This window comes from Peromyscus eremicus, chromosome 17, assembly GCF_949786415.1.
Source record: "Peromyscus eremicus chromosome 17, PerEre_H2_v1, whole genome shotgun sequence".
Classification (NCBI taxonomy): Eukaryota; Metazoa; Chordata; class Mammalia; order Rodentia; family Cricetidae; genus Peromyscus; species Peromyscus eremicus.
In genome coordinates this window covers 58636637-58663499 of record NC_081433.1, presented here as the reverse complement: position 1 = coordinate 58663499, position 26863 = coordinate 58636637, and the positions used below count along the sequence as shown (strand labels likewise).

The 26863-nt window shown below is 51.2% G+C and overlaps 1 protein-coding gene across 2 annotated transcripts; it reads left to right on the top strand.

The window, feature by feature from the left end:
- Positions 1 to 119: 119 nt before the first annotated feature.
- On the top strand, positions 120 to 21973 carry Haus8 (HAUS augmin like complex subunit 8). Of its 2 annotated transcripts, XM_059244780.1 has the most exons (11): positions 120 to 445; positions 6151 to 6200; positions 8512 to 8564; positions 13049 to 13115; positions 15183 to 15278; positions 15767 to 15879; positions 16194 to 16259; positions 16341 to 16499; positions 16925 to 17066; positions 19017 to 19182; positions 21395 to 21973. In XM_059244780.1, exons 1-11 carry the CDS (start codon positions 417 to 419, stop codon positions 21555 to 21557), a joined length of 1104 nt encoding a protein of 367 aa, XP_059100763.1. In that variant the 5' UTR covers positions 120 to 416; the 3' UTR covers positions 21558 to 21973. The 2 variants fall into 2 exon arrangements, with proteins under 2 accessions (XP_059100763.1, XP_059100764.1); XM_059244781.1 differs by lacking the exons at positions 120 to 445; positions 6151 to 6200; positions 8512 to 8564; positions 13049 to 13115 and adding an exon at positions 13140 to 13254.
- Positions 21974 to 26863: the final 4890 nt, after the last annotated feature.

The window sequence follows — 26863 nt, the reverse complement described above, 5'->3', positions numbered from 1 at the left end:
CTTCCGGGTTCCGGAGGGGCTGAGAGGGCGGGGCGCCAGCGCGTCGGAGAGGCGGGGCGCATGGAGGCCACGCCCCATCCGAGGGCACCGCACGGACGCCCCCTGCGGTTGGTGCGTTCCTGTTTCCAAGCTCCGTAGAGCGGAGAGGCGGGGCGCTATGGTGGCCCCGCCCCCTGCCCCGCTAGCATTTAGCGCGCTCTCCGAGTGCGGCCGGAAGCCGGCGCCTCCGAGGAAAGACTTTAATCCACGCCCTCTCACACCGCCCTTTCCTGGGCGATACCCACTAAGGGCGAGCTTGGCGCTCGCCGGGCACGCTGCGTGCCGAGCACACCCACCAGTCGCGGCGCTACGCGGTCCTCCCTGCCTCCCTGCGGGCGGGGCCCTGAGAAGCTTGCCTTTGAGTGGAAGGCGGGAAAATGGCGGACTCCTCGGAGCGGGGCGCGGGGTGAGTTGGGGGCGCAGCAGGGCGGAATTTAGGGGCACCGCAGGGCTGGTCAGAGGCCAGGGCCGACGGGTAGCCGAGCCTGAGAGCGGGGATCCTTAGAGCGGCTCCCCGAATCCCTCCCAGACTGGAGGCCCGGGCCCTGAGCGTCTCCTGTTCGTGCTCGGGAGCTGGGGTCCCAGACGGGGCCCGGAGTTGGAGTTGTGCATGGAACTTCGATGTTGGCGGCGGGTGTCTTGGCCTCACGGTGTCTAGCTTTTGCATCTGGGGGCACGCTCCACCTCCTGGGTTTTTTTGTGTGAGGCTTGCTCTCTTTTAAGACAGGGTCTCTTGTAGCCCAGGCTGGCTTGAACTCTGGGTAGCCAAAGTTAGCCTGAAACTCCAGATCCCCCAACTCCTTCCGAGTGCCGGGATGACAAGTGTGTGCCACCATCACCAGCTATGATCAGTTTTCTGCAGTATAGCACTGCTGGGGTTCATCCTTGTTAGTGAGCTTGGGAATTATTGGAGGAGCGTGGATCATTTCTTCTCGGAATTCAGGTTTCCTTCTTTCCTGAAAGGAGTTTTGTAGCACTGATAGGGGAAGAGCCGGGGAGTTACGAAATAATTGCTTGAGAGTAATATCTGGGAATTGATAAAAATCTACAGCTGGGCAGGTTGATGCTAATGGCACCTGGTGTGGTGAAGCATGCCTGTCAGCAGCACAGGGCTCAGGAGGTGGGAGGGTCCCGAGTTCAAGAACAGCCTGAGTTACCTGAGATCCTCTCTCAAAGAAATCCGTTTTTGTTTTCTTTTTTATCTTTGAGACAGGGTCTCACTTTGTAGCCCTTGCTGCCACAGAACTCCCAATGGAGACCAGGCTAGCCTCTGGCTCACAGATCACAGAGATCTGAATGAAAAAGGAGGACAGGACTGCCCCAAGGAATGGTCGACAACAAGGTTTATTGTACATGTGAGGGAAAGGACAACCAGTGACATCTGGAAGAATCCAGACTGAACCTGACCAGCAGACTGAGAGGAGAGAGGGGTGTGGAGGGAGAGGAAGAGAGAAGGAGCAGAGAGAGCACCTGGAAACCAACAAACCAAGTGGGCAAAATGGCTGAGTTATGTAGAGAAGAGAAGCTGCGGGAAGGGAGGGAAGCTCAGGGGCTGGAGAAGTGGAGGGTAGGGGGCGGGGTGTGCCAGCCAGAATGACTCTGTAACAGGTACTTGGGATGCTGAGAGATTCTGGGAGAACCTGGTGGCCAGCGTCTACTTTGATAAGTTAAATAGGCACCTCAGACAGACACTTGTCCCAGGGTTCTTTGAGACCTAACAAGATCCACCTGCCTCTGCAGATTATAGGCTTGCACCACCACAACCAGGCCTAAGCTAACTTTCTGTACTACGGCTCTGTCACTCCTGGACCCACTGCTAGAACTCCTCACAATTCCAGCAGAGGCTGGATTCTAACATTAAGATCTTACATGAGGGCTGGAGAGATGGCTCAGAGGTTAAGAGCACTGCTTGCTCTTCCAAAGGTCCTGAGTTCAATTCCCAGCAACCACATAGAGGCTCACAACCATCTGTAATGAGATCTGGCGCCCTCTTCTGGCCTGCAGGGATACATGCAGGCAGAATACTGTATACATAATAAATAAATAAATCTTTAAAAAAAAAATCTTACATGAGAGAGAGAATGTGTGAAGAAAACTAATAGAGGGACTGGAGAGATGGCTCAGTGGTTAAGAGCACTTACTGCTCTTGCAGAGGACCTGGGTTCAGTTCTCAGCACCCATACTCACAACTGCCTGTAACTCCTGCTCCAGGAGATCTGATGTTTCCTTCTGGCTTCTGTGGGCACGTACACATATCATAGCATACACACAGACACAAATATACATTAATTCTTAATTTAATATGATGACACACACCATTAATCCCAGTGTTCAGAAGGCAGAGGCCGACGGATCTCTTAGTTTGAGCCAGCCTGGTCTCCAGCCAAGGCTACACAGAGAAACTTTGTCTCAAAAAAACAAACAACAGAGCCCACAGTGGTGGTGCTCACCTTTAATCACAGCACTTGGGGGGCAGAGGCAGGCGGATTTCAAGGCCAGCCTGGTCTACAGAGTGAGTTCCAGGAAAGGTGCAAAGCTACACAGAGAAACCCTGTCTCGAAAAACAAAACAAAAACAAAATTTTTAACGAATTCTTTTTTTCTTTCCTTCCTTCCTTCCTTCCTTCCTTTCTTTCTTTCCTTATCTTTCAAGACAGAGTTTCCCTGTGTAGCTCTGGATATCCTGACTAGAAGGGCCCACCTACCAATCCAAGAGTCACAAGAGCTATTACAGGGTGATCACAGGCCTAAGTCAGGAGGTCCGTGGAGAATCTCAAAAGCCCCCTTAGTGGGGATTATTGAGAGGACTGGTGGGGAGAACTAGAGCTGATGATGGCACAGGCAGAGCAGAAGAAGTTTAGATGAGGATCTTGTCCACTAGAGGAGGTTGTGGGGAAGGCAGAGTAAAGACGGGTCTTAACGGGGTTGCTAAAGATCTCGTTAAAATTAATTTGTCACAAAAACCTTATGGTGTAAGCTGGGCAGTGGTGGTGCATGCCATTAATCCCAGCACTCGGGAGGCAGAGACAGGCGGATCACTGTGAGTTCGAGGCCAGCCTGGTCTACAGAAGGAGTTCCAGGGCAGCCAGGCTGTTACACAGAGAAACCCTGTCTTGAAAAAACAAAAAAAAACAACCCTATGCTGTGTACTGAGGCCAGTAATAGATTTGACTGTGTCTTTGGACCTGTACCCTTCCAACTCTGCACAGTTAGGGACAGCCGTGCTGAAGGTGTAGAAGTGAGGTGCAGCTTGCTTTGGGAACCTTGGCCTACTGTGTTTAGTAGTTTATGCCCTGTGGAGCTAGGCGATATCATAGAAGCCAGTAGGGCTAAGTTGTCAGGAAGGCAGATCCTCAGCAGAGAGAAGTGATAACCAAAGCCACTGAGACAGAAGTCCCTGAATTACAGATCTGTTAGCCATGTATTTTATTTACTTGTTTTATGTGTCCAAGTATGTTGCCTAATGCTTCCTCTGGCTTCTGTGGGCACCTACACATATCATAACATACATACACAGACATGCTTGTGTGTGGAAACACACACACAAGTATACATTAATTCTTAATTTAACATGATGACACACACCATTAATCCCAGTGTTCAGAAGGCAGAGGCAGTTACGTGCCATGTGCATGCTTGGTGCCCGTGAAGTCCAGAACAGTGCCCCTGGAACTGGAGTTACACACAGTTACGAGCCACCAGGAACTGAACCTGGGTCTTCTGCAAGAGCAGCCAGTGCTCTTAGCCACTGAGTCGTCTCTTCAGCCCCCCATTAGCTCTATTATAATTGAAATTTAATTATTTCTGCCTTCTGTATTTGATGTAACTCTGATCTAACAAATGTTACCATGATGGTGTGTATACACACATGCAGGCAACACTTTATACACATAAAATAAATCTTCTTTTTCTTTCTTTTTTTAAGATTTATTTATTTATTATGTATATAGTGTTCTGCCTGCATGAATGCCTGCAGGCCAGAAGAGGACACCAGATCTCATTATAGATGGTTATGAGCCACCATGTGGTAGTTGGGAATTGAACTCAGGACCTCTGGAAGAGCAGCCAGTGCTCCTAACCTCTGAGCCGTCTCTCCAGCCCCCCCCCCTTTTTTTTTTTTTTAAAGAAAAACGTGATCCAACTTGGTGGCATGCCTTTAGTCCTAGCACAGACCTTTTCCCAGGCCTCGGGGAGCTCTATAGCTGCCACCAAAGGGCTTGCTGCACTCCCCTTTGGCCCTTCGGTGAGGTGTTTGCTTCTTAGGAGTCTGGAGAATGAGGGTCACATGCAGGGGTGAGTCTGTGCAGCAAAGGGCGTTCTGTGCCACCTCTATTCAGGGTGAACATCAAGCAGGTGTATGTAACAGCTCAGCAGGTAGAGGCGCTTGCCACCAAGCCTCATGGCCTCAGAATTCCCAGGTCCTGTGTGGTGAAAGGAGAGACCCAACTACATAAGTCTCCCCTGCCCTCCATGTGCATGTCAGAGCACATGGGCACCACACACTACGTCAAATTTAAACTGTGCTAAGAGAAGAGGCCTGTGGGTGGAGCCTTTTAGCCAGCACTACACCTCAGACTTCCAGCTCTGAAGAGGGGGTGGTGGTGGCCACAGAACAGGACCATGTTACTGAAGCCTCCATGACTGATGGGCAGGCCCTAGGGCACCCTGAGGGACCACAGCAGGTGCACCTGCCCTGTGGTGGTGCTGCAGGCCTCCATGCTCTCCGGGTCCACGGCGCACCCCCCTGGTATGATTTGCCTCAGCCAGAGATGCTTCCTTCCCCTGCTTCCCAAGGTAAAGCCCTACCATCTGTAGGCTGCAGGGAGAAGCCAACAGCAGAAGCCCCCAGCTCTGCTTTTAACTTCCATGCATGTAGGTGTGCTCATGTGAGTGCAGCAGAGGTTTGGGATCCCCAGAGCTGGAGTGGTTGTGAGCCACTTACCTGGGTGCAGGACTGAACTCAAGTCCTCTGCAAGAGCACAATCTCTCTTACCCTGTGAGCTGTCTGTCCAGTCCTAGCATGAAGGTGATGAATTTTGGCATGGGCTGTGGTGTTACTCACTGAACAAGCCCGACAACCTGAGTTTGGGTCCCCAGAAGCCACATAAAAACTGGATGCAGTAGTGTCTGTAATCCCAGCCCACCCCACTGGGAGATGGGAGGCCAAACAGGAGAGTCCCCTGGAGTGCGAGGTCGGGCTAGCCTGGTGTCTGTAATCCCAGCCCACCCCACTGGGAGATGGGAGGCCCAAACAGGAAGAGTCCATCAGAGTGCAAGGACGGGCTAGCCTGGCTTAGGCAGCCATGGATGAGAAGGTGAAAGGTGACCGTCACTGAGATTGTCCCCTGACCTCTATACAGGCACTGTGGTACACACAGGCTGTGGCACACGAGCACCTGCTCACACAAACACCACACAGACATACACTAAGTAAATAAGTAAAAATAAAAGATACTAAAAGAATACAACTCTTTTGTGGCACATGAACATTGTGTGAACCCAAATGTGCTACGTCAGTGAAGTTTTGTGCACATGGTCCACCCATTGTGTCAGCCTTGGTACTGGAATAGTGAAGTTGAATAGTTGCTGCTCATGACGGTGACTGGGAGCCTAGAAAACTGACCCTTTGCAGAGAAAGGCTGTGTCATAGTCCCCTCCCCTGCCCTGCTCCTTCATCCCTACTACTGGAGCTAAAGGGACAATCTGGAGAGTTCCAATTGCAGGGCTCTTCCCCACTGCCTTCCTCCCATTGTCCACCTTGCTGACATGTCTTCTCCAGCCCCAGTGCTGTGTGTGGCTTTGAAAATTCTCCATCCCACCCATCCATTTCCTAAGCCCTCACACCTGTCTGGCTGTTGTCACACCAGCCTGAGACAGGGATCTTGCCCTGGAGGGGAAGCTCTGATCCCTGTGTACAAGGAGTGAGGGCAGCTCATGACCAGTGTTCTACTGTCTTCAGGAGGAAGCTGGTGCTCTTCCTGTGGAGGCGCCACCTCCTGCTTATCCTAGGAATGGCCATCACATGCCCAGCTCCAGCTGGCAAAAGGTGGCTCTCGCTCTGCAGAGCTCTTGCAGCTGGATGAACAACACATCTCTCTTTGCTCTCTTGTAGAAAGCCCACAGTCACTGGTGCCCACAAGACAAAGGGAAGGAGAGTACAAGGTAAGCGCTTTAAGGGAAGTTTTGTTTTGTCCTCGTTAGCAGTTTTTGTTTGTTTATCTCCTTGGAGGGGTGTGCATGCTGTATCATGAGTATAGAAGTCAGAGGAACTTGTGGAAGCCTGTTTGTCTTACCATGCAGGGCCAGGGATTGAACATCCAGCTGGGCAGCATGTGCCTTACATGCTGAACCTTCCTGCTAGCTCTGTTTTCTGAGAAAGTCTCATGGTGCCCAGGTTGCCTGTCAACTCCTGATGCTCCTGGCTCAACCTCCTGAGGGCTGGGGTGATAAATGTTCATGAAAGGGGTTTCTTGGGGGGGAGAAACAAGTCTGAAGCTTTCACTGCTCAGTGGCATGCCTTTGGGGACTCAGGGTTCTCCTTGTCACTGAGGTGTCCTTTGACTGTTGGAGTCCCTTCTGCCATGGCATCAGGCTCTCAGGACAGGTCCCTTAGAAGGTGTAGGTCGAGATGTGCTGGGGACACAAGTTCCATCCAGAAACATGGTGAGCTGCCCAAACTCAGGTCCCCTGGAAGAGCAGCGAGTACTCTTCAGCTTCATAGTCTTCTTTTGTTTTGAATTATACTTGGGGGATGGTAGGAGCATGAATGGTGTACATGTGGGGGTCAAACATTACTTGGGGGAGTTGTTTCTCTCCTAGCACCATAGGGACCCTGTGGACTGAACTCAGGCCCTCAGGGTTGACCGTGATCACTGGACCCGGTGGGGCTTTGTGGGGGTGGGGGTTTAATCTTAGGGATGGAGCCCAGGGCCTCACATATGCTAGACAAGTGCACAGCCACTGAGTGGTCCCAGCCTGGCAGTCTTGTAACCTCTGACGTGTTTGCATGCTGCCTGTTTGTTAACACTGGGCCAGGCCAGAGGGCCCAGGCTCAGCCACCGCCAAGGGGGCCTGGATTTGTGTGAGTCTCATGAGGGTCCCACCCATGATAAAGGCAGAAGTGGATGGAGGAGGAAAGCATGGGCATAGACCTCCCCACTCCCAGTGGGAAAGAGTCCACACAGGGACTGACCATGCAGGAAACGGGAGCCATGTGCACTACTTCCTGTTCCCAGGCTCTGGGGCTCTCCTGTCTTCACCTTGATTGTTATTTCTTTTCATCTGGTAACTTCATTTAATTGAGAAGCATGAGTAGCTGAGGTGCAGAACGAAGTACAGCTCTGATGAGAGTCTAGCAAGCAGGATCTGAGAGCTGGCCCGGCACATAGGCCTGTGGGTCCATTTGTCTTGGCTGCAGGCTCAACAGGGTTAAACTGAACCAGGGTCAGATCCCTACATCTGGGCTGCATTTTCCAAGCTTTTTCCTGGTACAAGCAAGCCCCAGGCAAACTCTCACTTGGCCTTGTAAATCCTTTGTCTGTGCCCTCAAAGCCTCTGCTAGATCTCAGGCGAGAAAGCCTCAAATCCATGCCAACATGGCTATTCCATCATGATGGTATCATTTAGGGTTACAGGAATGGACCTTTATTCTCTCCTGATTTAAAGAATAGGAAGGTGGGAAAAGCAAGACCTCAGCAGTGAGCCAAGCTTTACTGCGGTAAAGCATAAAACAGAGATGGACTCCCCCAGGGTGGGTTGGACCCAAGATGGTGTGGGTTTTTTGTTGTTGCTTTGTTTTGTTTTGGGGTGGGTGGGAGGGGTTATCTGCACATTAATGGAGATGCTCTTAGACACCAGAGAGAGCACTGACTCCCCCTGAACTGCTGTTACAAACAGTTGTAAGCCTCCATGTGGGTGCTGGGAACACCAGTCCTCGGCAAGAGCAACGAGCGCTCAACCACAGAGCCATCTCTCCTACTCCTTTTTTAAAAATTACACTTCCTTGCTTGAGGTGAGGGGGCTGCACACATAGAGGTCAGAGGACAGCTCTTGGGAGTCCTTTCTCCTTTTCCATGTGGGTCCTAGGATCTGAGTGAGGTCATCAGACTTGGTGGCAAGCCCTCTACCCAGAGAGCCATCCCACTGGCCCCAGGCTTTCACTTTCTAGAATGCTTCTGTCTTTGATCTTACTTGAAAACTTGCTCCTACTCTAAGAACTCACATACAAGAGGTGTTCTACAAATGTCTTGTAAACACTAAGTGTCCTATGAAGGTTTCTACATGCAGTAGCTGCCCTGTGCATACCTGGGGAGGCTGAAGGTGCCTTCTGCAGGGAGCAGAAGGGCTGGTGCTCCTCCTGTCATTGAGCATGAAGAGCCAGTGGCCCCGGCTCTCCATTGTGGGGTCCTGGTCATGCTCTGTGTCTTCATGGTGCAGTATTCATGTTCTATGACAAACACTGTGTTGCCTACAGGAGGAAGAGTGGTTGAGTCCAGATACCTGGATTATGAGAAGAAAACAAAGAAGGTAATGGAATCCTTTACTCCCGGAGCCCCTGTGAGTGGGTGGGAATGGAGGGCATCTTGGAGGGCCTTTGCCAGGTACCTTTGCAGCCTCCAGGCCTGGGCACAGTCACGAGTCTCTGGCCAGAGGGGTATCAGTGTTAGTCTCCATGTTCTGGGCCTCTACCTCCTTCTCTGCCCCTTTTGCTTTTGGGGTCTCTTCTGTCAAGTCTGTCCTCCAGCACTATCCCCTCCATAACCCAGGTGGCTCCAGAGAGATGGGCACTGACAGCGGGCATTTGGTGAGGGTCACAGGCACAGCTGGCATGGGGGATTTTGCCATCCCACTCAGAATGGTGTGAAATGTCTAACTTCGGTGGCCTTCACTTTTGCGACTTCTTGTGTATTATTTGTAGCCGTTAATAAGCAAGGCTAGCAGGTCTTTCTGGCACCCCACATGTGTCCCCAGCACTCCAAAAGCTACAGTGCTGAGCAGGAATGAGGGAAACACATTCAGGTCAGGGAGTGCTCTGGAGAGTTCAGTCACTGCAGGTTCATCCCTGTGGTGACACCATCCCTGGAGCAGACAGTCAGGTTCCTGTTATCTGTTAGGTCAGGGTGCACTGCTGAGCAAGACAAGGTCATTTCCTGCTCTTAATCTGGTTTATGATAATCAGAATGTTATGTTCTCCACTGCCTGGCCTGTGCCCTGGGAAGGGGATGAGGGTTCCCAGGGTTCCTGGTTCTGTGACTGGAAGTCTGGCTGGAGGGAAGAGATTCTCACATCACCCTGCAGGCAGCTTCCCCAAGCTACTTATCCCTGCTCCCATTCATTCTGTTGCTGTTGCTGCCTTGAAGGCTTGGCCACAGCGCCCCCCTGTGTCTACACAAGGCATTTTGGTTCTGGTACCCCAGCAGGTGGTCCCTGGATCTGGCTAGAGTCTTGAGTGTCTACTGTCATGGTCACATTAGCCTGCTGCTTTCTCCTGTGACTGAATGGCTCTCAGAAGGGCTGATCCAGGGTGGAGTTCTCTCACAGGTTGAGGATTCTTGGAGGATCTCAACTCATGTCCTGAGTAAAGCCACTTCCGGTTGAGCAGCCGGTTCCCTGAGTGTGGGTCAGGTGAGTGCCTGGATCTGAAATTCAGTGTTCTCAAGTTTCAGATTTCAGGTTTCTGATAAGGGGTGCTCGGCCCATATGGTATTTTTCCATTCCTCCAGAAGCTGGCTCACAGGGGACACATGTGTTTGGCATCACCAAAACCTGCCCAGTGGTTATTCAAACTATCACACCATTTCACATTTCTCCAGGCACACTGGGGAGGTCCTGGGGATGTGGGCATCACCAAGTCAGTTGATGGTGGACATTGCTCTACATTGGTTGCTTGTCCTTTTCCGTGTGTGTGTGTGTGTGTGTGTGTGTGTGTGTGTGTGTGTCAGGTTGTACAACATGTGTGCACATATGGATGCCAGAGTGAAATATCGGGTGTTTTCCTCTTGTGACAGGGGCTTGTTGAACTCCCAGCTCTCAGGATCCTTTTGTGTCCCTCATCCCTTGCCTGGGTTAAAGGCTCCCACACCTTTCCAGGATTTGTTTTTATGTAGGTGCTGGGGATTCAAACTCAGGCTTTCTGAGTGACAGCTCGGACCCTCCAAGTGTCTCCACAGCCCCACTTGTTGATCATTAAATTCTCACATCATTGTGCACTTGTCTGTTCAAATACTTTCTAAGTCAGACATTTTCACACTCCTGAGTCTCAGAGTTTTCTGTAGTTGGCCTCTGGCCAGTTGTCGGCCTCTGTGGCCAGTTGTCGGCCTCTGTGGCCAGTTGTCGGCCTCTGTGGCCAGCAATTCTCGTGTCAAGAAGCACAAGTTCTGGATTTGTTTTCAAATCAAAAGACCAGTTTTTATAGATTTTTTTTGTTTGTTTCTTGTTTTTCTTTAGACAGTGTCTCTCCATATCCCTACCTGCCCTGGAACTCACAGAGATCCACCTCCCTCTGCCTCCTGAAGGCCGGAATTAAAGACAGGAGCCACCACATCCAACCCCTGATTGTTGGTCACATGCTGTCAGACTTTCTTTAGACCCCAGTTTCCAGATAATGACACAGAGACATCTTATTAATTATGAAAGCTTGGCCTTAGCTTAGACTTACTTGTTCCCAACTAGTTCTTAAAACTTAAATTAACCAGTTTATATTAATCTACATTCTGCCACATGGCTCGTTACCTCTTTGCATACTGTATATCTGACTCCCTCAGAGTCTCACTGGCTTAATCATGAGAGCCTCAGATTCTTCCCAGAAGTCCCACCTGTTCTCTCCTGCATGGCTATTGGCCATCCAGCTCTTTATTACACCAGTCAGAAGGCACCTTAGGCAGAGACACATCTTCACAGTGTACGAAAAGATTATCCCGCAATAATCAGATGTGTGCACAGGCCTGTGTCATGGTAAGGATGGAACATAGGCCTTCCCTGTGCCACAGCCTGGGGGTTAACTGCATGGAATGCTGTGTCAGTGTTGGGGAGGTGCTAGCATAGGGGGTCTCAAGACCCTGAGCCCTGTGCCCCTCCTTAGCATGTGGCTCTTCTTGGGTTCCCATAGGCTTTCATGTATGATGTGTGAGGATGGCATCTGGCTTCAGCACATGCCATTCTCAGTCTGCAATTGTTAAGGGTCTGCTATTGAAACATTTTAATTAGCATTGAGTGTACAAGTAATGAAATTCATCGTGACTTTTTAAAACACATTTTTACTCATTAGGAGCAGGGTTCAGGCCAGCATGTACATATGGCTGTCAGAGGACAACTTGTGGGAATAGATTCTCACCCTTTACAATAGGGGTCCTGCAGATCAAACTTGGCTTGTCAGGCTTGGTGGCAAGCACCTTTACCCGCTGGCCCAACTTCTTGTTTTTAGCTCCTGGTGCTGAAGTTGAATGTAAGGCTCACACATGCTAGGCAAGCTCCCTCCCAGCCAATTCGTCAGAAGAGGGCATCGGATCCCCTGGAGTTACCCGTGTGGGTTCTGGGAGTTGAATCCAGGTCCTCCATAACAGCAAGTGCTCTTAACCACTAAGCCAACTCTTCAATTCACTTGTCACACTCCTTCCAGTTACTTTCACAATGGGCTCTTTTCGTTGCACTGACCCTAAGTCCCACAGACCAGCTTGTTGTTAGTTGGTCTTTGGTCTTTTGGGGGGCCCACCACCCAGCCCCAAATACATCGCACATGGAGGCTGATTTTTAAATTAAGAATGCCCGACCTTAGCTTGGCTTGTTTCTAGCCAGCTTTTCTTGACTTAGCCTGTCTACTTTTTGCCTCTGGGCTTTTCTCATTCTCTTACTTCTGTAAATCTTACTCCTACTCCATGACTGGCTGGGTGGCTGGCCCCCGATGTCCTCCTCCTTCCTCTCTCATTCTTTGATCTATCTTCCTCCAGATTTCTCCTTCTATATATTCTCTCTGCCTGCCAGCTCCGTCTATCCTTTCTCCTGCCTTGCTATTGGCCAGTTCTTTATTAAACCATCAGGTGTTTTAGACAGGCACAGTAACACAACTTCACAGAGTTAAACAAATGCAACATAAAAGTCACACACCTTAAAATAATAGTCTACAACACCTGCTATTGGAGTTCCACCTGGACAGGTAGCCAGATCTGCTTGAGTGTGCATACGTGTTCCTACTCACGTGTACCCCTATGCAGCGTGGGTCTGAGGGGCGGGCACAACACAAGCAGTTTTGGAGCGAGATGACACCAAGTTCTGGAGCCAAGGCTGCAGCAGTCCCAGTGTGAGCATGGCCAGTGTAAACATGAGCCCCACTGTCAGGCAGGTGAGAAGCAGAGTTTGCACTCTGTTCTTCACGGCTGATTCTCATGCCCTTGAGAGCTTGGCTAGGAGTCTGCAGCCTGCTGGCTCTGAGGCTAGCCTGGGTGCCCAGAGTGACCCTCATACTTGGCAAACTTGTTCACTCTAGTCTGAATATGCTTTGGTGGTTTCTGCAAGGAGTAGGTTTTAGTTTTCCTCTTCCACCCTGCTGCCTCCTCATTTCCTAGGGAGAGTCCCCTTCTCCAGTGGTGAACCACATCACCCCCACCGTGCTCCTTCTTGCTTTACCTGGGGTAACTGGCAGCCTGATACCGACTGTTGCTTGTTGTGCTGTTGCTGTTTGTAAGCATTGAAGACTTATGCCAGTGTAGAAATTTGGTGTCCTCTTAAGTCCAAAGCAATATGTATAGAAAACAAGCACATCTTGAAATGCCATAGGAAGTCAGCTGCCAGCACCTCCACAGCACACAGGAGCACAGGCCCATCGAGATGGCTGGGTGTTGAAGGCAGTCCAGCAGATGTGCCATTAATTTCCCATGTCTGATGAATGTGACTGTCCCCTGTTAAACAAATCCTGCTTGTCCTGTATACACAGTTTCAAGACTCCTGCATCTCTCTGACCTCTAAGCAAATACATCAAAGGTCAAGTGGCCTGACCTCTGACTGTTCCATAACAGGTTTCTGTACCAGCTGCTGGGAAGCCACCTGAGGGAAGGAAGACCAGCGCATTGCCAAGGAGCAAAGGTGGGGCACGGCTGTGGGGTGGGGCTTGGGACTCTGGCATCAGGGAAGGAGCTGCCCGGCCTCCCCTAGAGCAATCAAGACAACCTCTCACAGACGTGCTGACAGTCTAGCCCGATACAGACAACCCCTCACTTCCCAGGTGATCCTCGATTGTGTCAGGGGTCTCTGTCAGAAATGATGTTATTCAAGTGTTTGTGATGGGAGCATGGGGCAGTGTGTCTGAGGGCACAACCATATGCCCAAGGAACTACTTGCAGATCCAGGGAGCAGGTGGGGATTGGCCAGGAGCTGCTGCTTGCTGTTGGTTTAGGGGCTCTGCAGAAACTACAGCCCACTGGGTGCCTGACACCTGGGCACTTAGGAGGTAGAGATAGAAAGATCAGGAGTTCAAGATCATCCTTGGCCACATGGGGAGATTGAAGCCAGCCCGGGCTCCATGAGACCCTGTCTCAAAAAACAACAACAAGAAAATTCTCCAGTCAGGGATGAGAGCAACACATCAGTCTGGCTAGGATTTTCTCATGTGACTGAGGTCTGTTTGAAGCTGGGCCAGTTGGGCCAGGATCTGCCTGGATTTAAACAGCTGCTCATCTAACAGTGACGATGATTGGTTAGGGATGTATGCAGATATTTTATTTGGATTTTGGCCTTTGGTGGGTGGAGCCACAGCTGCTGATTGAGCCATGGTGCACAGGACGCCCCTGGTCAAAGTTGAGGAACTACTTTTATTTTATTTCATTTTGTCATCATTGGTGGTTGTTCCTGGCACCTTGGCACACGTGGCATCAAAGAACAGCTCTGTGGAGTTCTTCTCTCCTTCCAGCTTCCTGTGGGTTCCGGGGATCGAGTCCCATCATCAGGCTTGCCAGGCAAGGAAGCACCTTTATGGACTAAGCCAGCCAACCTGCCCCCAGTTTTTTGACACAGGGTCTCATGTAGCCCAGACTGGCCCAGGAGTTGCCTTGTATCTGAGGGCAGCTCTGAATTCCTGGGTGCTGGGTTGGGCCTTGAGCACGGGCGCTACTAACTTCATAGCTCCAGAACCACAAAGAAGAAACATTAAGCCTAATGGCACCCATGGTCCCTTTAATCTGTTTAGAATGCCTGTGCCTGGGGAGGTGACAGGGTTTGTTGTTGTAGTTGTTTGTTTCTCTGGTTTTGAGACAAGGTCTCACTGTGTGGCTCTGGCTGTCCTGTAACTCATAGAGATCCACCTGCCTTTGCCTCCTGAGTGCTAGAGTAAAGGTATGGGTGAATTATGCTTGGCAGTAATTTGCTCTTCTGAGGAAAGATTTGTTGGGACTAGAGAGAAGGCTCAGCAGATCTTAGGGGCTGGAGAGATGGCTCAGAGGTAAAGAGCACTGGCTGCTCTTCCAGAGGACCTGAGTTCAATTCATAGCACCTCACAACCATCTATAGTGAGATCTGGTGCCCTCTTCTGGCCTGCAGGGATACATGCAGGCAGAACACTGTATCTAATCAATAAAATCTTAGAAAAAAAGGGAGGGTAAATCTTTTTTTGTTTGTATTTCAAGGCAGCGTTTCTTTCTGTATACCTGGCTGTCCTGGAACTAGCTCTATACATCAGGCTGGCCTCAAACTCACAGAAATCTGCCTGCCTCTGCCTCCCAAGTGCTAAGATTAAAGGTGTGTGCCATCACTTGGCAAAAAAAAAAAAAAAAAAAAACTGAATCTTAAAGAAATAAGAAAGATTTCTTCCACCCCTACCCCGTGAGATGGCTCAGCCAGTAAAGGCACTGACTGCATGCCTGGTGCCCTGAGTTCAGTCCCTAGGACCAGCCTGGAAGGACCTCAGCCCACAACAGTCTCGCTGACCAAAGTAAATAACTTACTAAAAATGACATTTAAAGAGGCTTATTGAGCTCATGGTTCTGTAAGTCTGTTCACAAGGACAAGAGGACTGAGGAGCTGCCCCTCACCTCAGCCATGGAGCTCACAGGCACAAGAGTCCAGCACCCACACACCCTGGAAGAAACAGTCCTGGGGGCCCCAAGCAGTACTGTACCAAGAGGTGCAGGCCCAATGACTCTGGCATTCTTTGGGCAGAGGACAGCCGGGTGATGGGAAGAGGAAACCTGCAGTCCACCATGCTGGAAGGGCATGGCACAGCTCCACTCGACCTAGACCTTTCAGCCATCAATGGTAAGTGGTTTCTTTAGCCCCTCAGCAGCTGAGCTTGTAAGGATGGTCCCCAGGCTCAAAAAGCCCTAGTTGCCAATTTGACTCACTGCTGTGAGAAGAGTCTGTGCCTTTCATGCACACCAGGCCTAGGATTGTGGGTCCCAGTGTGTTCTCAGCTGGCAGTGTGGCTCAGTTCCCTCCTGCCTGGTGGGGTGGCAGCAGCAGGTGGAGGTCCCAGGTGGGGTGGCTGAAGCAGGCACAGGCCCCAGGCAGTGCTGTGATCATAAGCAGCGTGAGGGCCTAGGTGGTGGGGTTGGAGGTGACATCTTCCTCTTATGACAGTCTGAGTCATGAGTCTAGAGACACCTGTTATGTTCTTGACCACTTATGGTGGCACAAGCCTGAAGCCCTCGCTGGGGCAGGAGGATTGAGTCTTAGGCCAACCTGGACTACATCTCCATAAGCCAAGTGAAAGGCTTTTTTTAAATAAATGAAATGGTCTATTTTAGACAAAAGCATGTTCAGAGAGCCTCCCCAGCTAGACAGGACAGCGTCAGAGAAATCCGAGTCGACGTCCTTCACCACCCCACAGAGAAAGAGAACCCTTCACAAGAGGAGACGGGTGAGCACGGGGGTAGCAGGCAGTGGGTGGGTGTGACTCCCAGCAGCCAAGGCTTCAGAGCAGAGGCAGCCAGTCCTCCAGGATTGAGGCCAGGGCTGTGGTGCCCATGGGTCTGTGCTCAAGACAGTGTGCCATATACTGAGTGGGGTAACACCCATATAATTCCCGGGCAAGATGAGACCTGGCTCCATCCCCGACCCCTCGGACACTAGTTCCGTTTGAACCTATAAAGTACACAGATGGGGGGTTCTGCCGAGCCCGGAAGAGCCAAGTCAGCATGGCTCACTGGGAACTGAACAGCTGGACCCCTGCAGGATCTGCAGCAGACCATGGACATGATGGAGTCACAGACACTGCTGCTGACCCTGCTGTCTCTGAAGGTGAGTTTCGCTGGCCCTCATGAGCACCAGTGTGTCTTCTGTCGTATCCCCACCCCACCTGAGTTGGTCTTGCACCCACAGATGGAAGAGAACCTGACTCTGCTGGAGGAGAAGGCTGAGAAGGACTTGGCAGCCATGTGCCGTGAGAAGGAGAGGCTACAGGGGCGGGTTCTGGAGCTGCGGCGCCAGCTGCTGCTCCGGCAGAAACACCAGGAGCTGGCTACCATCCTGGATGCCCAGGTGGGTCTGAGCATGCTCCTGAAGCCAGGGGTGCATGAGGGAGCAAGGGTCAGGGTGTCACCTCTGCATTCTGCCCACTCTGCTCCTGATGTTAGCATAGACTGTGTATGGACACCTGTGTCTGCCACAAGATGTGCAGAGTCCTTGGCACCTGCCACCTGATGGCAGCAATGTCAGCTGCCATCCCACCCTGGTGCCTAGCACAGCAGCAGTGTCCTATCCAGGACAGGTCAGAGGGGATCCTGTTACCTGGACGAGATGGCTCAGCCAGCCTCCAACCTTGTGACTTTCCTGTGGCCAGGAAACCTGAGGCTGGAGACCTGCAGGGCTCAGCACATGCAAGGCCCATTCCTTCCTGCATGCAGATAGTTCCTTCCTGTGTGGGTGAGCCTAGTGTGTCTTACAGTGTCCCCTGCTGCCTGCAGATGGAGGTGCTGGGCCCTTTCCAGGCTGTGTCAGAGCGCTTCAAGGAGCAATACGAGACACTGGCCACAGCCTTGGACACCACTCGACATGAGCTGCCCGTGCAGGCCATCCACATGCAGGGAAGTGGACAGGAGCTCCTAGGTAGGAACAGCCTGCTGTGTGGCATTACCACAGCAGGAAGGAGCCCCAAGGCTCACATGCACCATATTCTAGGTGCCTCCACCCTGCCAACAGGGTGGGGGTGTTGGGGAGGTCACCAATGAACCAGTGCTTTGTGTATTTGGGGGATTCTCTGGAGCAAATGTCCTCAAGGGGACCTTTTAGCTGCATAGGGTTCGTTCAGCCTGGGCTACATAACAAGGAAAAAGGTACAGTGGCCTACACTTATTGTCTGACACTTGGGAGGCTGTGAGTTCCAGGCCACTCTGAGCTACAAAGTGGCACAGTGTTGGCCTGGGACCTGCAACCATCCTCCTACCAACCCGCCCACAGCTGACGTGTTGTGCCCAGCACAAACCTGCACACTGACTGCGAGGTGAGCACAGAGCAGCAATCTGTACGCACTGCAGACACTGCAGGGAACAGGGGCTTTAACCCTCTTGGCCCAGGCCTGGTTGCATGCAGTGCAGGCCTGTGCCTGGGACACTTGTGGCTGTCAGCACCACAACCTCTCACAGCTGCTGCAGATGCCAGAATCTCATGTGTTTGGATCTGGAGGCCAGGAAGTGCAGGTCCAGGCCACATCTGGCAGGTGCATCTTGCTTGTCAGCTCACAGTAGAAGGACACAGGGTTTCAGAAATTTTGAGGTCCAGCTTCTTAATTTCCTTCCCAGGGGAGAGATGCTACCAACAGCGCGGGAATGAATCTAGATACACCAAGCTCTTTGTCCATTTACTTTATTCCTCTATGACAAAGTTCTGTCTATACAGCTTCAGCTCCATCCTCACATTCAGCTCCTCTCTGTGCCCACTTTTCCTGTCCTCATGTTTTAGTAAGCTCCTATGCTTTTGACCTCATCTTTGTCCTCTGTCCCTTCATCCTCCATCTATCCTTCCTGGCTCTTTACTCTTGGCTCTCAGAAAGCTCTACAAGAGATCTGCTTTACCCTCTACAGAATCTGTGATCTTATATTCTCTCTGGCCACGCGGTTCTGGACCCTCTCTAGAGAAACTGTCTTGTTCTTTTTCTTCTCACCATGCCACTCTATGACACCAGGAAATCTGCCTCACTCTTTACTCCACCTGGATATCAAAAACCTCCTCCGTTCTCAGTCAGTTGCTCTGGAAAGCCACTAGTCCTGAAGGCAAGGGATGGTCTGAGCTTCATCTGCACAAGAAACAAAGCTGCATCTAGGAGCCAGGTTGCCCCCGAAAGGACAGGGCTTTTACCTTAGTTCAGGGACTTCAGGTGCCTAGCAGGGGGTCTGATAGCTATTCTGTTCCTCGCTTGTCCTTCAATGCTTTGTTTGGAGCTGGCCCTATCTTTGAATGTAGCTAAAAGGGGGTATTTGCAAAGGCAGATACCCAATTCAAATGCTGCAACGGAGACGAGAACTCAGAGGCAGCAGGCCCTGCCTGCGGGATTATCCCAGTACTGGCCCAAGCAGGCTGCTCACACATACACATTCTATGGGAATTAGGAGGACAAGAAATCCATAACGAGGAGCAGCTGAATACTAAAGCTGAGTAACACCAAATATTCTGTGATAAATGGCTTCCCACTAGAAAAATGCCTTGAAATTTCTAGGTGTAGCTTTAATACACAGCTGAATCTCTAGACTATATTCTTGCGGCTGCAAGAAGAGGGTGAGAGCAGAGCAGCAGCTAGCACTGCTGCGCCTGAAGCCTCAGCTCCCTCGGTCCCCAGGGAGCCCTGCTGGGCAGCTGTCATGCAGGCACCGCTGGTACACTCAGCACTGACCCCTTATCAGTGTGCCCTTGGCACCCACACTCGCCAGGGACAGGTGAGATCTGCTGGGATCCCTCCCTTTGCTCCCATTCCCTGAGTATAAGAGAAGAGCCAACTCCACACAGCACCAACAGCTATCGCTTTGGGCGCCAGAGTCCTGCTAACAGCCTGTGTCTCCACAGATGATCTGCAGCCCGCCCTGAGGACCACCCTACAGCTCCTGGGCGAGCTGGGCATCTGCTCCCAGGACCCCACTGCGCAGGTGCCGGAGGATGCCAGTGCACAGGTGCTGTGCCTGCTGGAGGAGCTCAGGGACTTGACCGCCAAGAAGGACCTGGAGCTCCACAGGTGTGGAGTGCACCTCCCCCTCCCTCCTCTCTCCACCCTTCCTTTCTTTTCAGTCGGGGTGCTGGGGATGGAACCCCACCCATCTGGTATCTCAGGTGAAGGCTGGTTCTGTCTGGACAGCCAGCTTTTGGGGCCTCTGCTGTGAGTGCCTCACAGCTGCCACACTGCCAAAGTGGCCAGGCTGTGTCACTGCTGCCCTAGTGACTGGCAGTCACTGGTCAGCTTCTGGCCTGCTTCTGAGTTCTGAGATATTGGGGCCTTGGGTGCAATGGAGCCATAGATTCATACCGTGCCAGAGTCCAGCAGAGTAGGATTGGGGACAGTAGAGACCTGAGACCAGCATGGGCGGAAAAGCATCCCACACTCACTGTCATGCCCTAGACTGCAGCACTGGGTCACCAGGGGACAGAGGGAACCTTTCCTGGGCCTGACAGTTTGCTCAACACATATTATACATCTTCCAGATACAGTCTCAGTAGGATGTTTGGGGGTTTCTTTTTGGTTGGTTGGTTGGATTTTGGTTTGGTTTTGTTTCTAGGCAGGTTTTCACTGTGTAAGAGCCCTGTCTGTCCTGTAATTCACTCTATAGACCAGGCTGGCCTTGAACTCAAAGATTTGCCTGCCTCTGTCTCCCAACTGCTGGGATTAAAGGCATGTGCATCACCAGCGTCTGGCCAGTTTTGGGGTTTCTTGAGTTACATTGTTGTTTTGTGTGTTTTTCTGAGACTAGGTCTCACTATATAACCCAGTGTGGCATTGAACTTACAGGAATCCTCCTGCCTCAGCTCGCAGAGTTCTAGAATGGCATGTACCACCACACACACCCAGCTCTTATGTCTTGGGGTTTTTTGTTTTGTTTTGTTTTGTTTTTTGAGACAGGGTTTCTCTGTGTAGTTTTGGTGCCTGTCCTGGATATTGCTCTGTAGACCAGGCTGGCCTCGAACTCACAGAGCTCCACCTGGCTCTGCCTCCTGAGTGCTGGGATTACAGACATGCGCCACCACCGCCCGGCATGTTTTGGATTTTTTTTAAGTATATATTTTTATGTGTTTGGGCACATGCATGCAAAGGCATGAGTGTGGAGATCAGAAGACAGCTTTGGGAATCTGTTCTCTCTTTCCACTGTGTGGGTCCCAAGGATCAAACTGAGGTCATCAGGCAGGCTTGGCAGCAAGCACCTTCACCCACTAAGCCATTTTGGCCACCCCCCAAAAAAATCTTGCTCCATCTGCTCTCATAGTGCTAAATGCATTCAAGGAGATACCCAAAGGACTTTGCAGGGACTCTGAAGCACACCACACCCAGAACTGTCCCACAGGGTAGGTGAGCCACCACTCACATGGAGCAGAGGATGAGGATGTCTCTGGTGCTTGTGACCACCATCTGGCCAGCAGTTTCCCTGTCAGCATCGTAAGCATGCAGATGCACCCAGTATCCACACTTCGGCCCATGCCCTCCATTACCTAGGGGCTGCTGCATAAAGGGACAGTCAGGGTATGGCCGTGTGGTAATGGGCTGAGTCTCACATCTGGCCTGGCTCCAGCAGGGTCTCCTCCCATAAAATTTGTCCACTGTTCAGAGTGGGGGGGGGGGGGGCACTGAGGTCCCAGATAAATAGGAGTCTGAGGCAGGAGGATGAAGGCATGCATTCAAGGCTAGCTAATGCCAGCATTAGAGTGAGACCCTGTCTACAAACCTAGGAGCCCAGGTCTGTCAGTCTCAGCTACTTGGGGGCTGAGGCAGGAGGGTCATCAGTTCAGGGTCAGCCTAGGGAACTTGGGTGCTGTCTCAAGAAACAATAAAAGGGACATCATGGAATGGAGGGAACTTGGTCACAGTTCTTGCTCAGTATGCACAAGGCCCTGGTTCTGTCTCCAGCAACATGGGTACATACACAGGCACACATACGCACATGTGCACGCACGCTTGCCCCCAAGTTTGCAGCCATTGCAAACGTTCTGCCCTGCCTTACAACTCTTGTCACTTTCAAAGTCACTCAGAGTCCTGAGATCACTCCTCAAGTAAAGCCTGGTGACCTGTTTTCAGTCCCCAGGACCTGGGAGAGACCTGGTCCCTGTAAATTGTCCTTTGACCCCCACAGGTGAGCTACACACAACAAAATAAATGTCTTTTAAAAAGTTCGTTTTTCTAAGATCTCCATTAAAGTTATGGTCACAAGCAAAGTTGTCCCTTCTCTTTTCTCTTTCTACAGGATCATCTGCCAGGTGCTGGAACTTTCCTCCCAGGCCAGTAAAGAAGCAGCATTGATAAACCAGGAAGTCTGGGAAGAGACCCAGGGCACCTCCACCTGCAGCCAGTGGTACTTCAATCCAGATGCCCTCAGGGACCACAGTCCCTGCCCTGGACAGGACTAATCACAGTGCAGGCCTGACCCTTGAATGGCTCCAGGCAGCCTGTCCTGCCACTTTGTGAGCGTTTCCCCAGCTGCCTGTTGGGCCGCTCATACTCCCTCCTCAGCTTTTCCTCATATACCGAGGGAAGTTCTGGTGATGCAGTTTTTGAAAAAATTTTGCAGTTTCATTTTCTACACTTTCCATTTGGGACATCACCAGCACTTCTGGGTTTTGTTTTGGGATTTTGAGACAGGGTCTCTCTGCAGAGCCCTGGCTGTCCTGGAACTGAGTGACTACCAGGTCCCCAGCCCCTGTCCTTGCTATTTAATCCCAGCACTCAGAGTCCAGGGCCAGCCTGATCTACAGAGTGAGTTCCAGGACAGCCAGAGCTACACGGAGAAACCCTGCTTGGAGAAAAATAAATAAATTCTGATGGATGTGTGTTCGCATATTTGTCCCTCTGCGCTGGTCCTCTAGAGAACCCCATCTGTGGCATCCTCCTAAGCTGCCTGGCCACTGGGCCCCAGGATCCTCCTGTCCCCAACTTTGAAGTGCTGGAAACATGAGCACAGACTACCCTGCAGGAATCTTCACTTGGGAGCAGGGGACTGAACCCTGAGCCTCACCCTTACATGGTGGCATTGTAGACTGGGGCTGACTCTGCCTCAGGATTCCAGAGGTTTCCGTCCAAGGTCATGGATGGCCCAGCACCTACCTAACTACCGAGACTGAGCATCATGGGGGAGCCAAGAAAAAGATAAGGGGTGTGGTCCAACATCAACCTTCTAATATGCCAGTGGCCCAACTGCCTCCTTCCAATGGGTGAGCTTTAATTTGGACATTTCAATTTTGTATCTTGACCCCTCCTTGCTCGTACATTGGGGCATAGAAAGATGATGAAGGTGCCTGCCGCCAACCCTGGTGGCCTGAGTTTGATCTAGGACACATGGGAAAGACCCAACTCCACATTGACCTCTGACTTCTACACACAATAAACAGAAAAGAAAGTTGTTGAGACAGGCTTTCTCTATGTGGCTGTCCTGGAACTCACTATGTAGACCAGGCTGGCTTCGAACTCACAGAGATCCACCTGCCTCTGCCTCCTGAGACCTGGAATTAAAGGTGTGGCACCACTGCCTGGCCTATAAATGGAAAATTTTAAATCAGACTTAGCAGTTGTGGCGCACGCCTTCGGTCCTAGTAGTCAGGTGACAGAAGCAGGTAGATCATTGAGTTCTGACAGCCCAGTCTACAAAGTGAGTTTCAGTCTAGTCAGGGCTACTCAGAAAGACCCTTGTTTCGTTTGTTTTGGGGGTCTTTTGTTTTCTTCCAAGACAGGGTTTCTCTCTCTACCCCTGGCTGTCCTGGAACTCACCTTGTAGACCAGGCTGGCCTTGAACTCAGAGATCTGCCTGCACCGCCACCCAGCAAGACCCTGTCTTTAAAAAGGAGTTCAGGGTCCTGGTAAGCTTGAGGCTAGTCTGGGCTACATGAGACTGTCTTGAAAAATAAAAAATGGGATAGGCATGTAGCTCGTTTGCTGCTGTGCTTGCCTGGTACTGCACAGACGCTTGAGTTCCGTCCCCAGATAAGAGTGGTTTGCGGGCTGGAGAGATGGCTCAGCGGTTAAGTACACTGGCTGCTCTTCCAGAGGTCCTGAGTTCAATTCCCAGCAACCACATGGTGGCTCACAACTGTCTGTATTGAGATCTGGCGCCCTCTTCTGGCATGCAGGCATACATGCAGGCAGAACACTATATACGTAATAAATTTAAAAAAAAAAAAGTGGTTTGCACCTGTCATCCCAGCACATGGAGGGGGAGGCAGCTTGGCTACTGAGGTGACAGTGTCAGCTCTGAGGAGTCTCAGGCTGGAGGATCCTAAGGCCAGGAGTCTGAGACCAACATGGACAGCCTCGTGAGCCCCTGTCTCATGCAGGACTTGGTGGGGAACAGAAAGGGGAGGGGACCTTTCATTGCAGCATGGAGTGGGAGTGTTTCTTTTTTGTTTTTTGTTTTTTGTGGTTTTTCGAGACAGGGTTTCTCTGTGTAGCTTTGCGCCTTTCCTGGAACTCACTTGGTAGCCCAGGCTGGCCTTGAACTCACAGAGATCCGCCTGGCTCTGCCTCCCGAGTGCTGGGATTAAAGGCGTGCGCCACCACCGCCCGGCGGGAGTGTTTCTTAAGGACTTAGTGTTTCCCCACTTTTGACTGATTTAAGATGAATTGTGGGTTCCTGCTACAAAGGACCCTGTGAAGCCTCTGAGCATCAAAGCTGTAGCCAGTGACCACCAGCTCTCTTCCCTGCAACTGTTCTCCCTGTGGCCTCAGCCAAAGCAGTCTAACAGCCTCCAGACTTTCCAAAAGGCAGATGTTTGCCGGGTCGTGTCCATCAGGTCCCCTAGAGGATTGCTTGCTGGGTGCCTCACTGAAGCCAGGATAGTGACGATCCCAAGTTCCCACCTTTATTATCTTTACAGAATCACTCTTAAGATGTAAAGCTCAACTGAAAACCACAGCAATATGTTCCTGTGACCTCAAGTTCTCTGGGGAGCCTTGCCTCAGGTTGGCAGGACAGCTGTGTGTACAGTTCTGAAGTATTCATTCCACAGTGAGGGGCACAAAGGTCACAGGGACACAAACCACAGGTAATCACCATTGTCCCCACATGTGACATAAGGAGTGGATGTGGAGAGGCCAGGAGAATTTGGGCGGTCACTGAGCACCCTTCAAATTCCCACACACAGTAAGGTTGACAGGGAGGTTCTGAACACACTGTTGTGCAGGGTCAGCAAGCCTGCTCTTCAGGTAAAGCTCATTGCTGCCATACCTGATGACCTGAGTTTCATCCCTGGAACCCACATGCACATGGTGGAAGGAGAGAACTGACTCCTGCAAGTTGTCCTCAGATCTTCACACTCAGCCTGTCACACACACACACACACACACTGAATAAACGGGTGCATACATAAAGTAAAGGAATGGAGGCGTGGCTCGGGTAGAGGCTGTGCTTAGAATCCCCCAGGAGGGGCTGGGGGCGTGACTCAGAGGTGGAGCCCCGCCTAGAATCCCCAGTGAGGGGCTGGGGGCGTGGCTTAAGGGTAGGCTTGTCTGGTATGCACAGGGTCTTTTGTTTAATCCCAAGGAATCAGGGTTGAAAAGATGGCTCAAAGGTTAAGAGCACTGGCTGCCCTTCCAGAGGACCTGAGTTCAATTCCCAGCAACCACATGGTGATTTACCTCACAGCCATCTATACTGAGATCTGGTGTATACAATAAATCTTTAAAAAAATAAATGGCAGCGGAGCAGTGGTGGTGCACGCCTTTAATCCCAGCACTCGAGAGGCAGAAGCAGGTGGATCTCTGTGAGTTCCAGGCCAGCCTGGACTACAGAGTTCCAGGAAAGGCTCCAAAGCTACACAAAGGAACCCTGTCTCAAAAAAAAAAAAAAAAAGGCAATCCCAAGGACTGAAAAAAAAATTGTATTTGAATCAAACATGCAGTCTTCTTGTTATAATCCAAAAAAATACAGCATACTGGGCCAGGTGTGATGGTGCACACCTTCAATCCCAGAGAGAGGCAGAGGGTGGGTTTTAGAAGAGAGGTACCTGTGAAGGTCAGTCAGTCAATGCAGTTGATCAAGCTGTTCCCACAGGGCAGGTTGCTCCCTCTGGGCCTGGCCTCTCCAGTTTAGGCCACACAGCCTATGCACGGAGTGGGGCTTGATGTTCCATCCCCAGAGTGCAGCTGAAGGATGGCACTTGTTGGAGGCTGTCCTAGAAATAGCATCCAGACTCTAGACATTGTGGTCAGCTGCTGCACCTGGCACAGTAGGGCTAGGTGTGGTGCGCATTCTTGTAAATCTCATTTGAAGGCTGAGACAGGACATTCAAGTCCATCCTGGGCTACATGGTAAAAACTCAAAAAAAAAAAAAAAAAAAAAAAAAAAGGCTGGAGAGATGGCTCCATGGTTAAGAAGGCTTGCTGCAGCCAGGCGTTGGTGGCACACGCCTTTAATCCCAGCACTCAAGAAGCAGAGGCAGGTGGATCTCTGTGAGTTCGAGGCCAGCCTGGTCTACAGAGTGAGATCCAGGATAGGCACCAAAGGTACACAGTGAAACCCTGCCTTGAAAAACAATAAATAGATAGATAGATAGATAGATAGATAGATAGATAGATAGATAGATAAAGAAAGAGAAAGAAAGAAAGAAAGAAAGAAAGAAAGAAAGAAAGAAAGAAAGAAAGAAAGAAAGAAAAAGAAAGAAAGAAAGAAAAAGGATTGCTGCTCTAGCAGAGGACTGGAGTTTGGTTCCCAGCACCCACATCAAATGGTGAACAACCATCTGCTTCCAGATTTCTGCCTTGACTTCCTCTGATGATGGACTGTGACCCTTTCCTCCTTGGGTGTTGCTTTTGGTCATTGTGCTTATCACAGCAATAGTAACTAAACTGGGACAGTCCCCAGGTGAGGACCAATGACCAGCATCACCAGAAATACAAAGTGGCCCTGGAGTATGCACCAGGAAAGGCCCTCTGCTCTCCAACAAGGACTCTTCCAGCTGGTGCCAGCAGGCTGGGGGCTCCTGGTGTGAATGAAGAGAAAGAAGTGCTTCGCATTGGACATAGCAGACCCTAGTAGTGTGTGTGCGTGTGAGTGTGTGCGTCCGGCGCTCTGTCCTGGACCTACATACCAACGGCAGGCTCTCTACTTACCTGGCTCCACACTCTCCACCCGGTCAGCTGTCACCCTTGGTTCCCCAGACCTCAATTTCATGTCATGAGTGCACAGCCCTTCCACCCCAGGTCTGTGCTCAGGGTCCATGCGCAGGTAGGTGGCACACAGGTACCTGAGTTTGTAGAAACCACTGTTGCTGCCCAACCTCCCACAACCAGGGCACATCCCTTCTGACTCCAGAAAAGGTTTGTGAGATCAGGGACAGGGTTAAAGCAGGGAACAGTCAAGGTCCAAAGACACAGCAGTCAGGACTCAAGGCTGGGAGGTGCAGGGTGGGAGGGGCTATGGAAAGGGAAGGCTGGTGTTGGGCCTGAGTGGGATTGGGGGAGTTCATGGGGCAGTTGGGGGTGGGCTTCCTGGTGTTGCAGTGTTGCCCAGTTTGGGGCAGATCTGTGCCAGTCTCCTTTCCTACCATCTTCAAGTTTCAGCCTGTGGTAGGGACCCTGTGGGCCTGAGAGTTCCTTAAGGCACACATTCAAAACTTCCAAACGCCTGAGAGGGGCTGACTCTAAACTTCAGGGTGCTCGCAACCTGAAGATTTGAAAGCTGGCACGTCCAGTTAGCTGTCCTCCCCAGTGACTGTCCCCCTCCCGT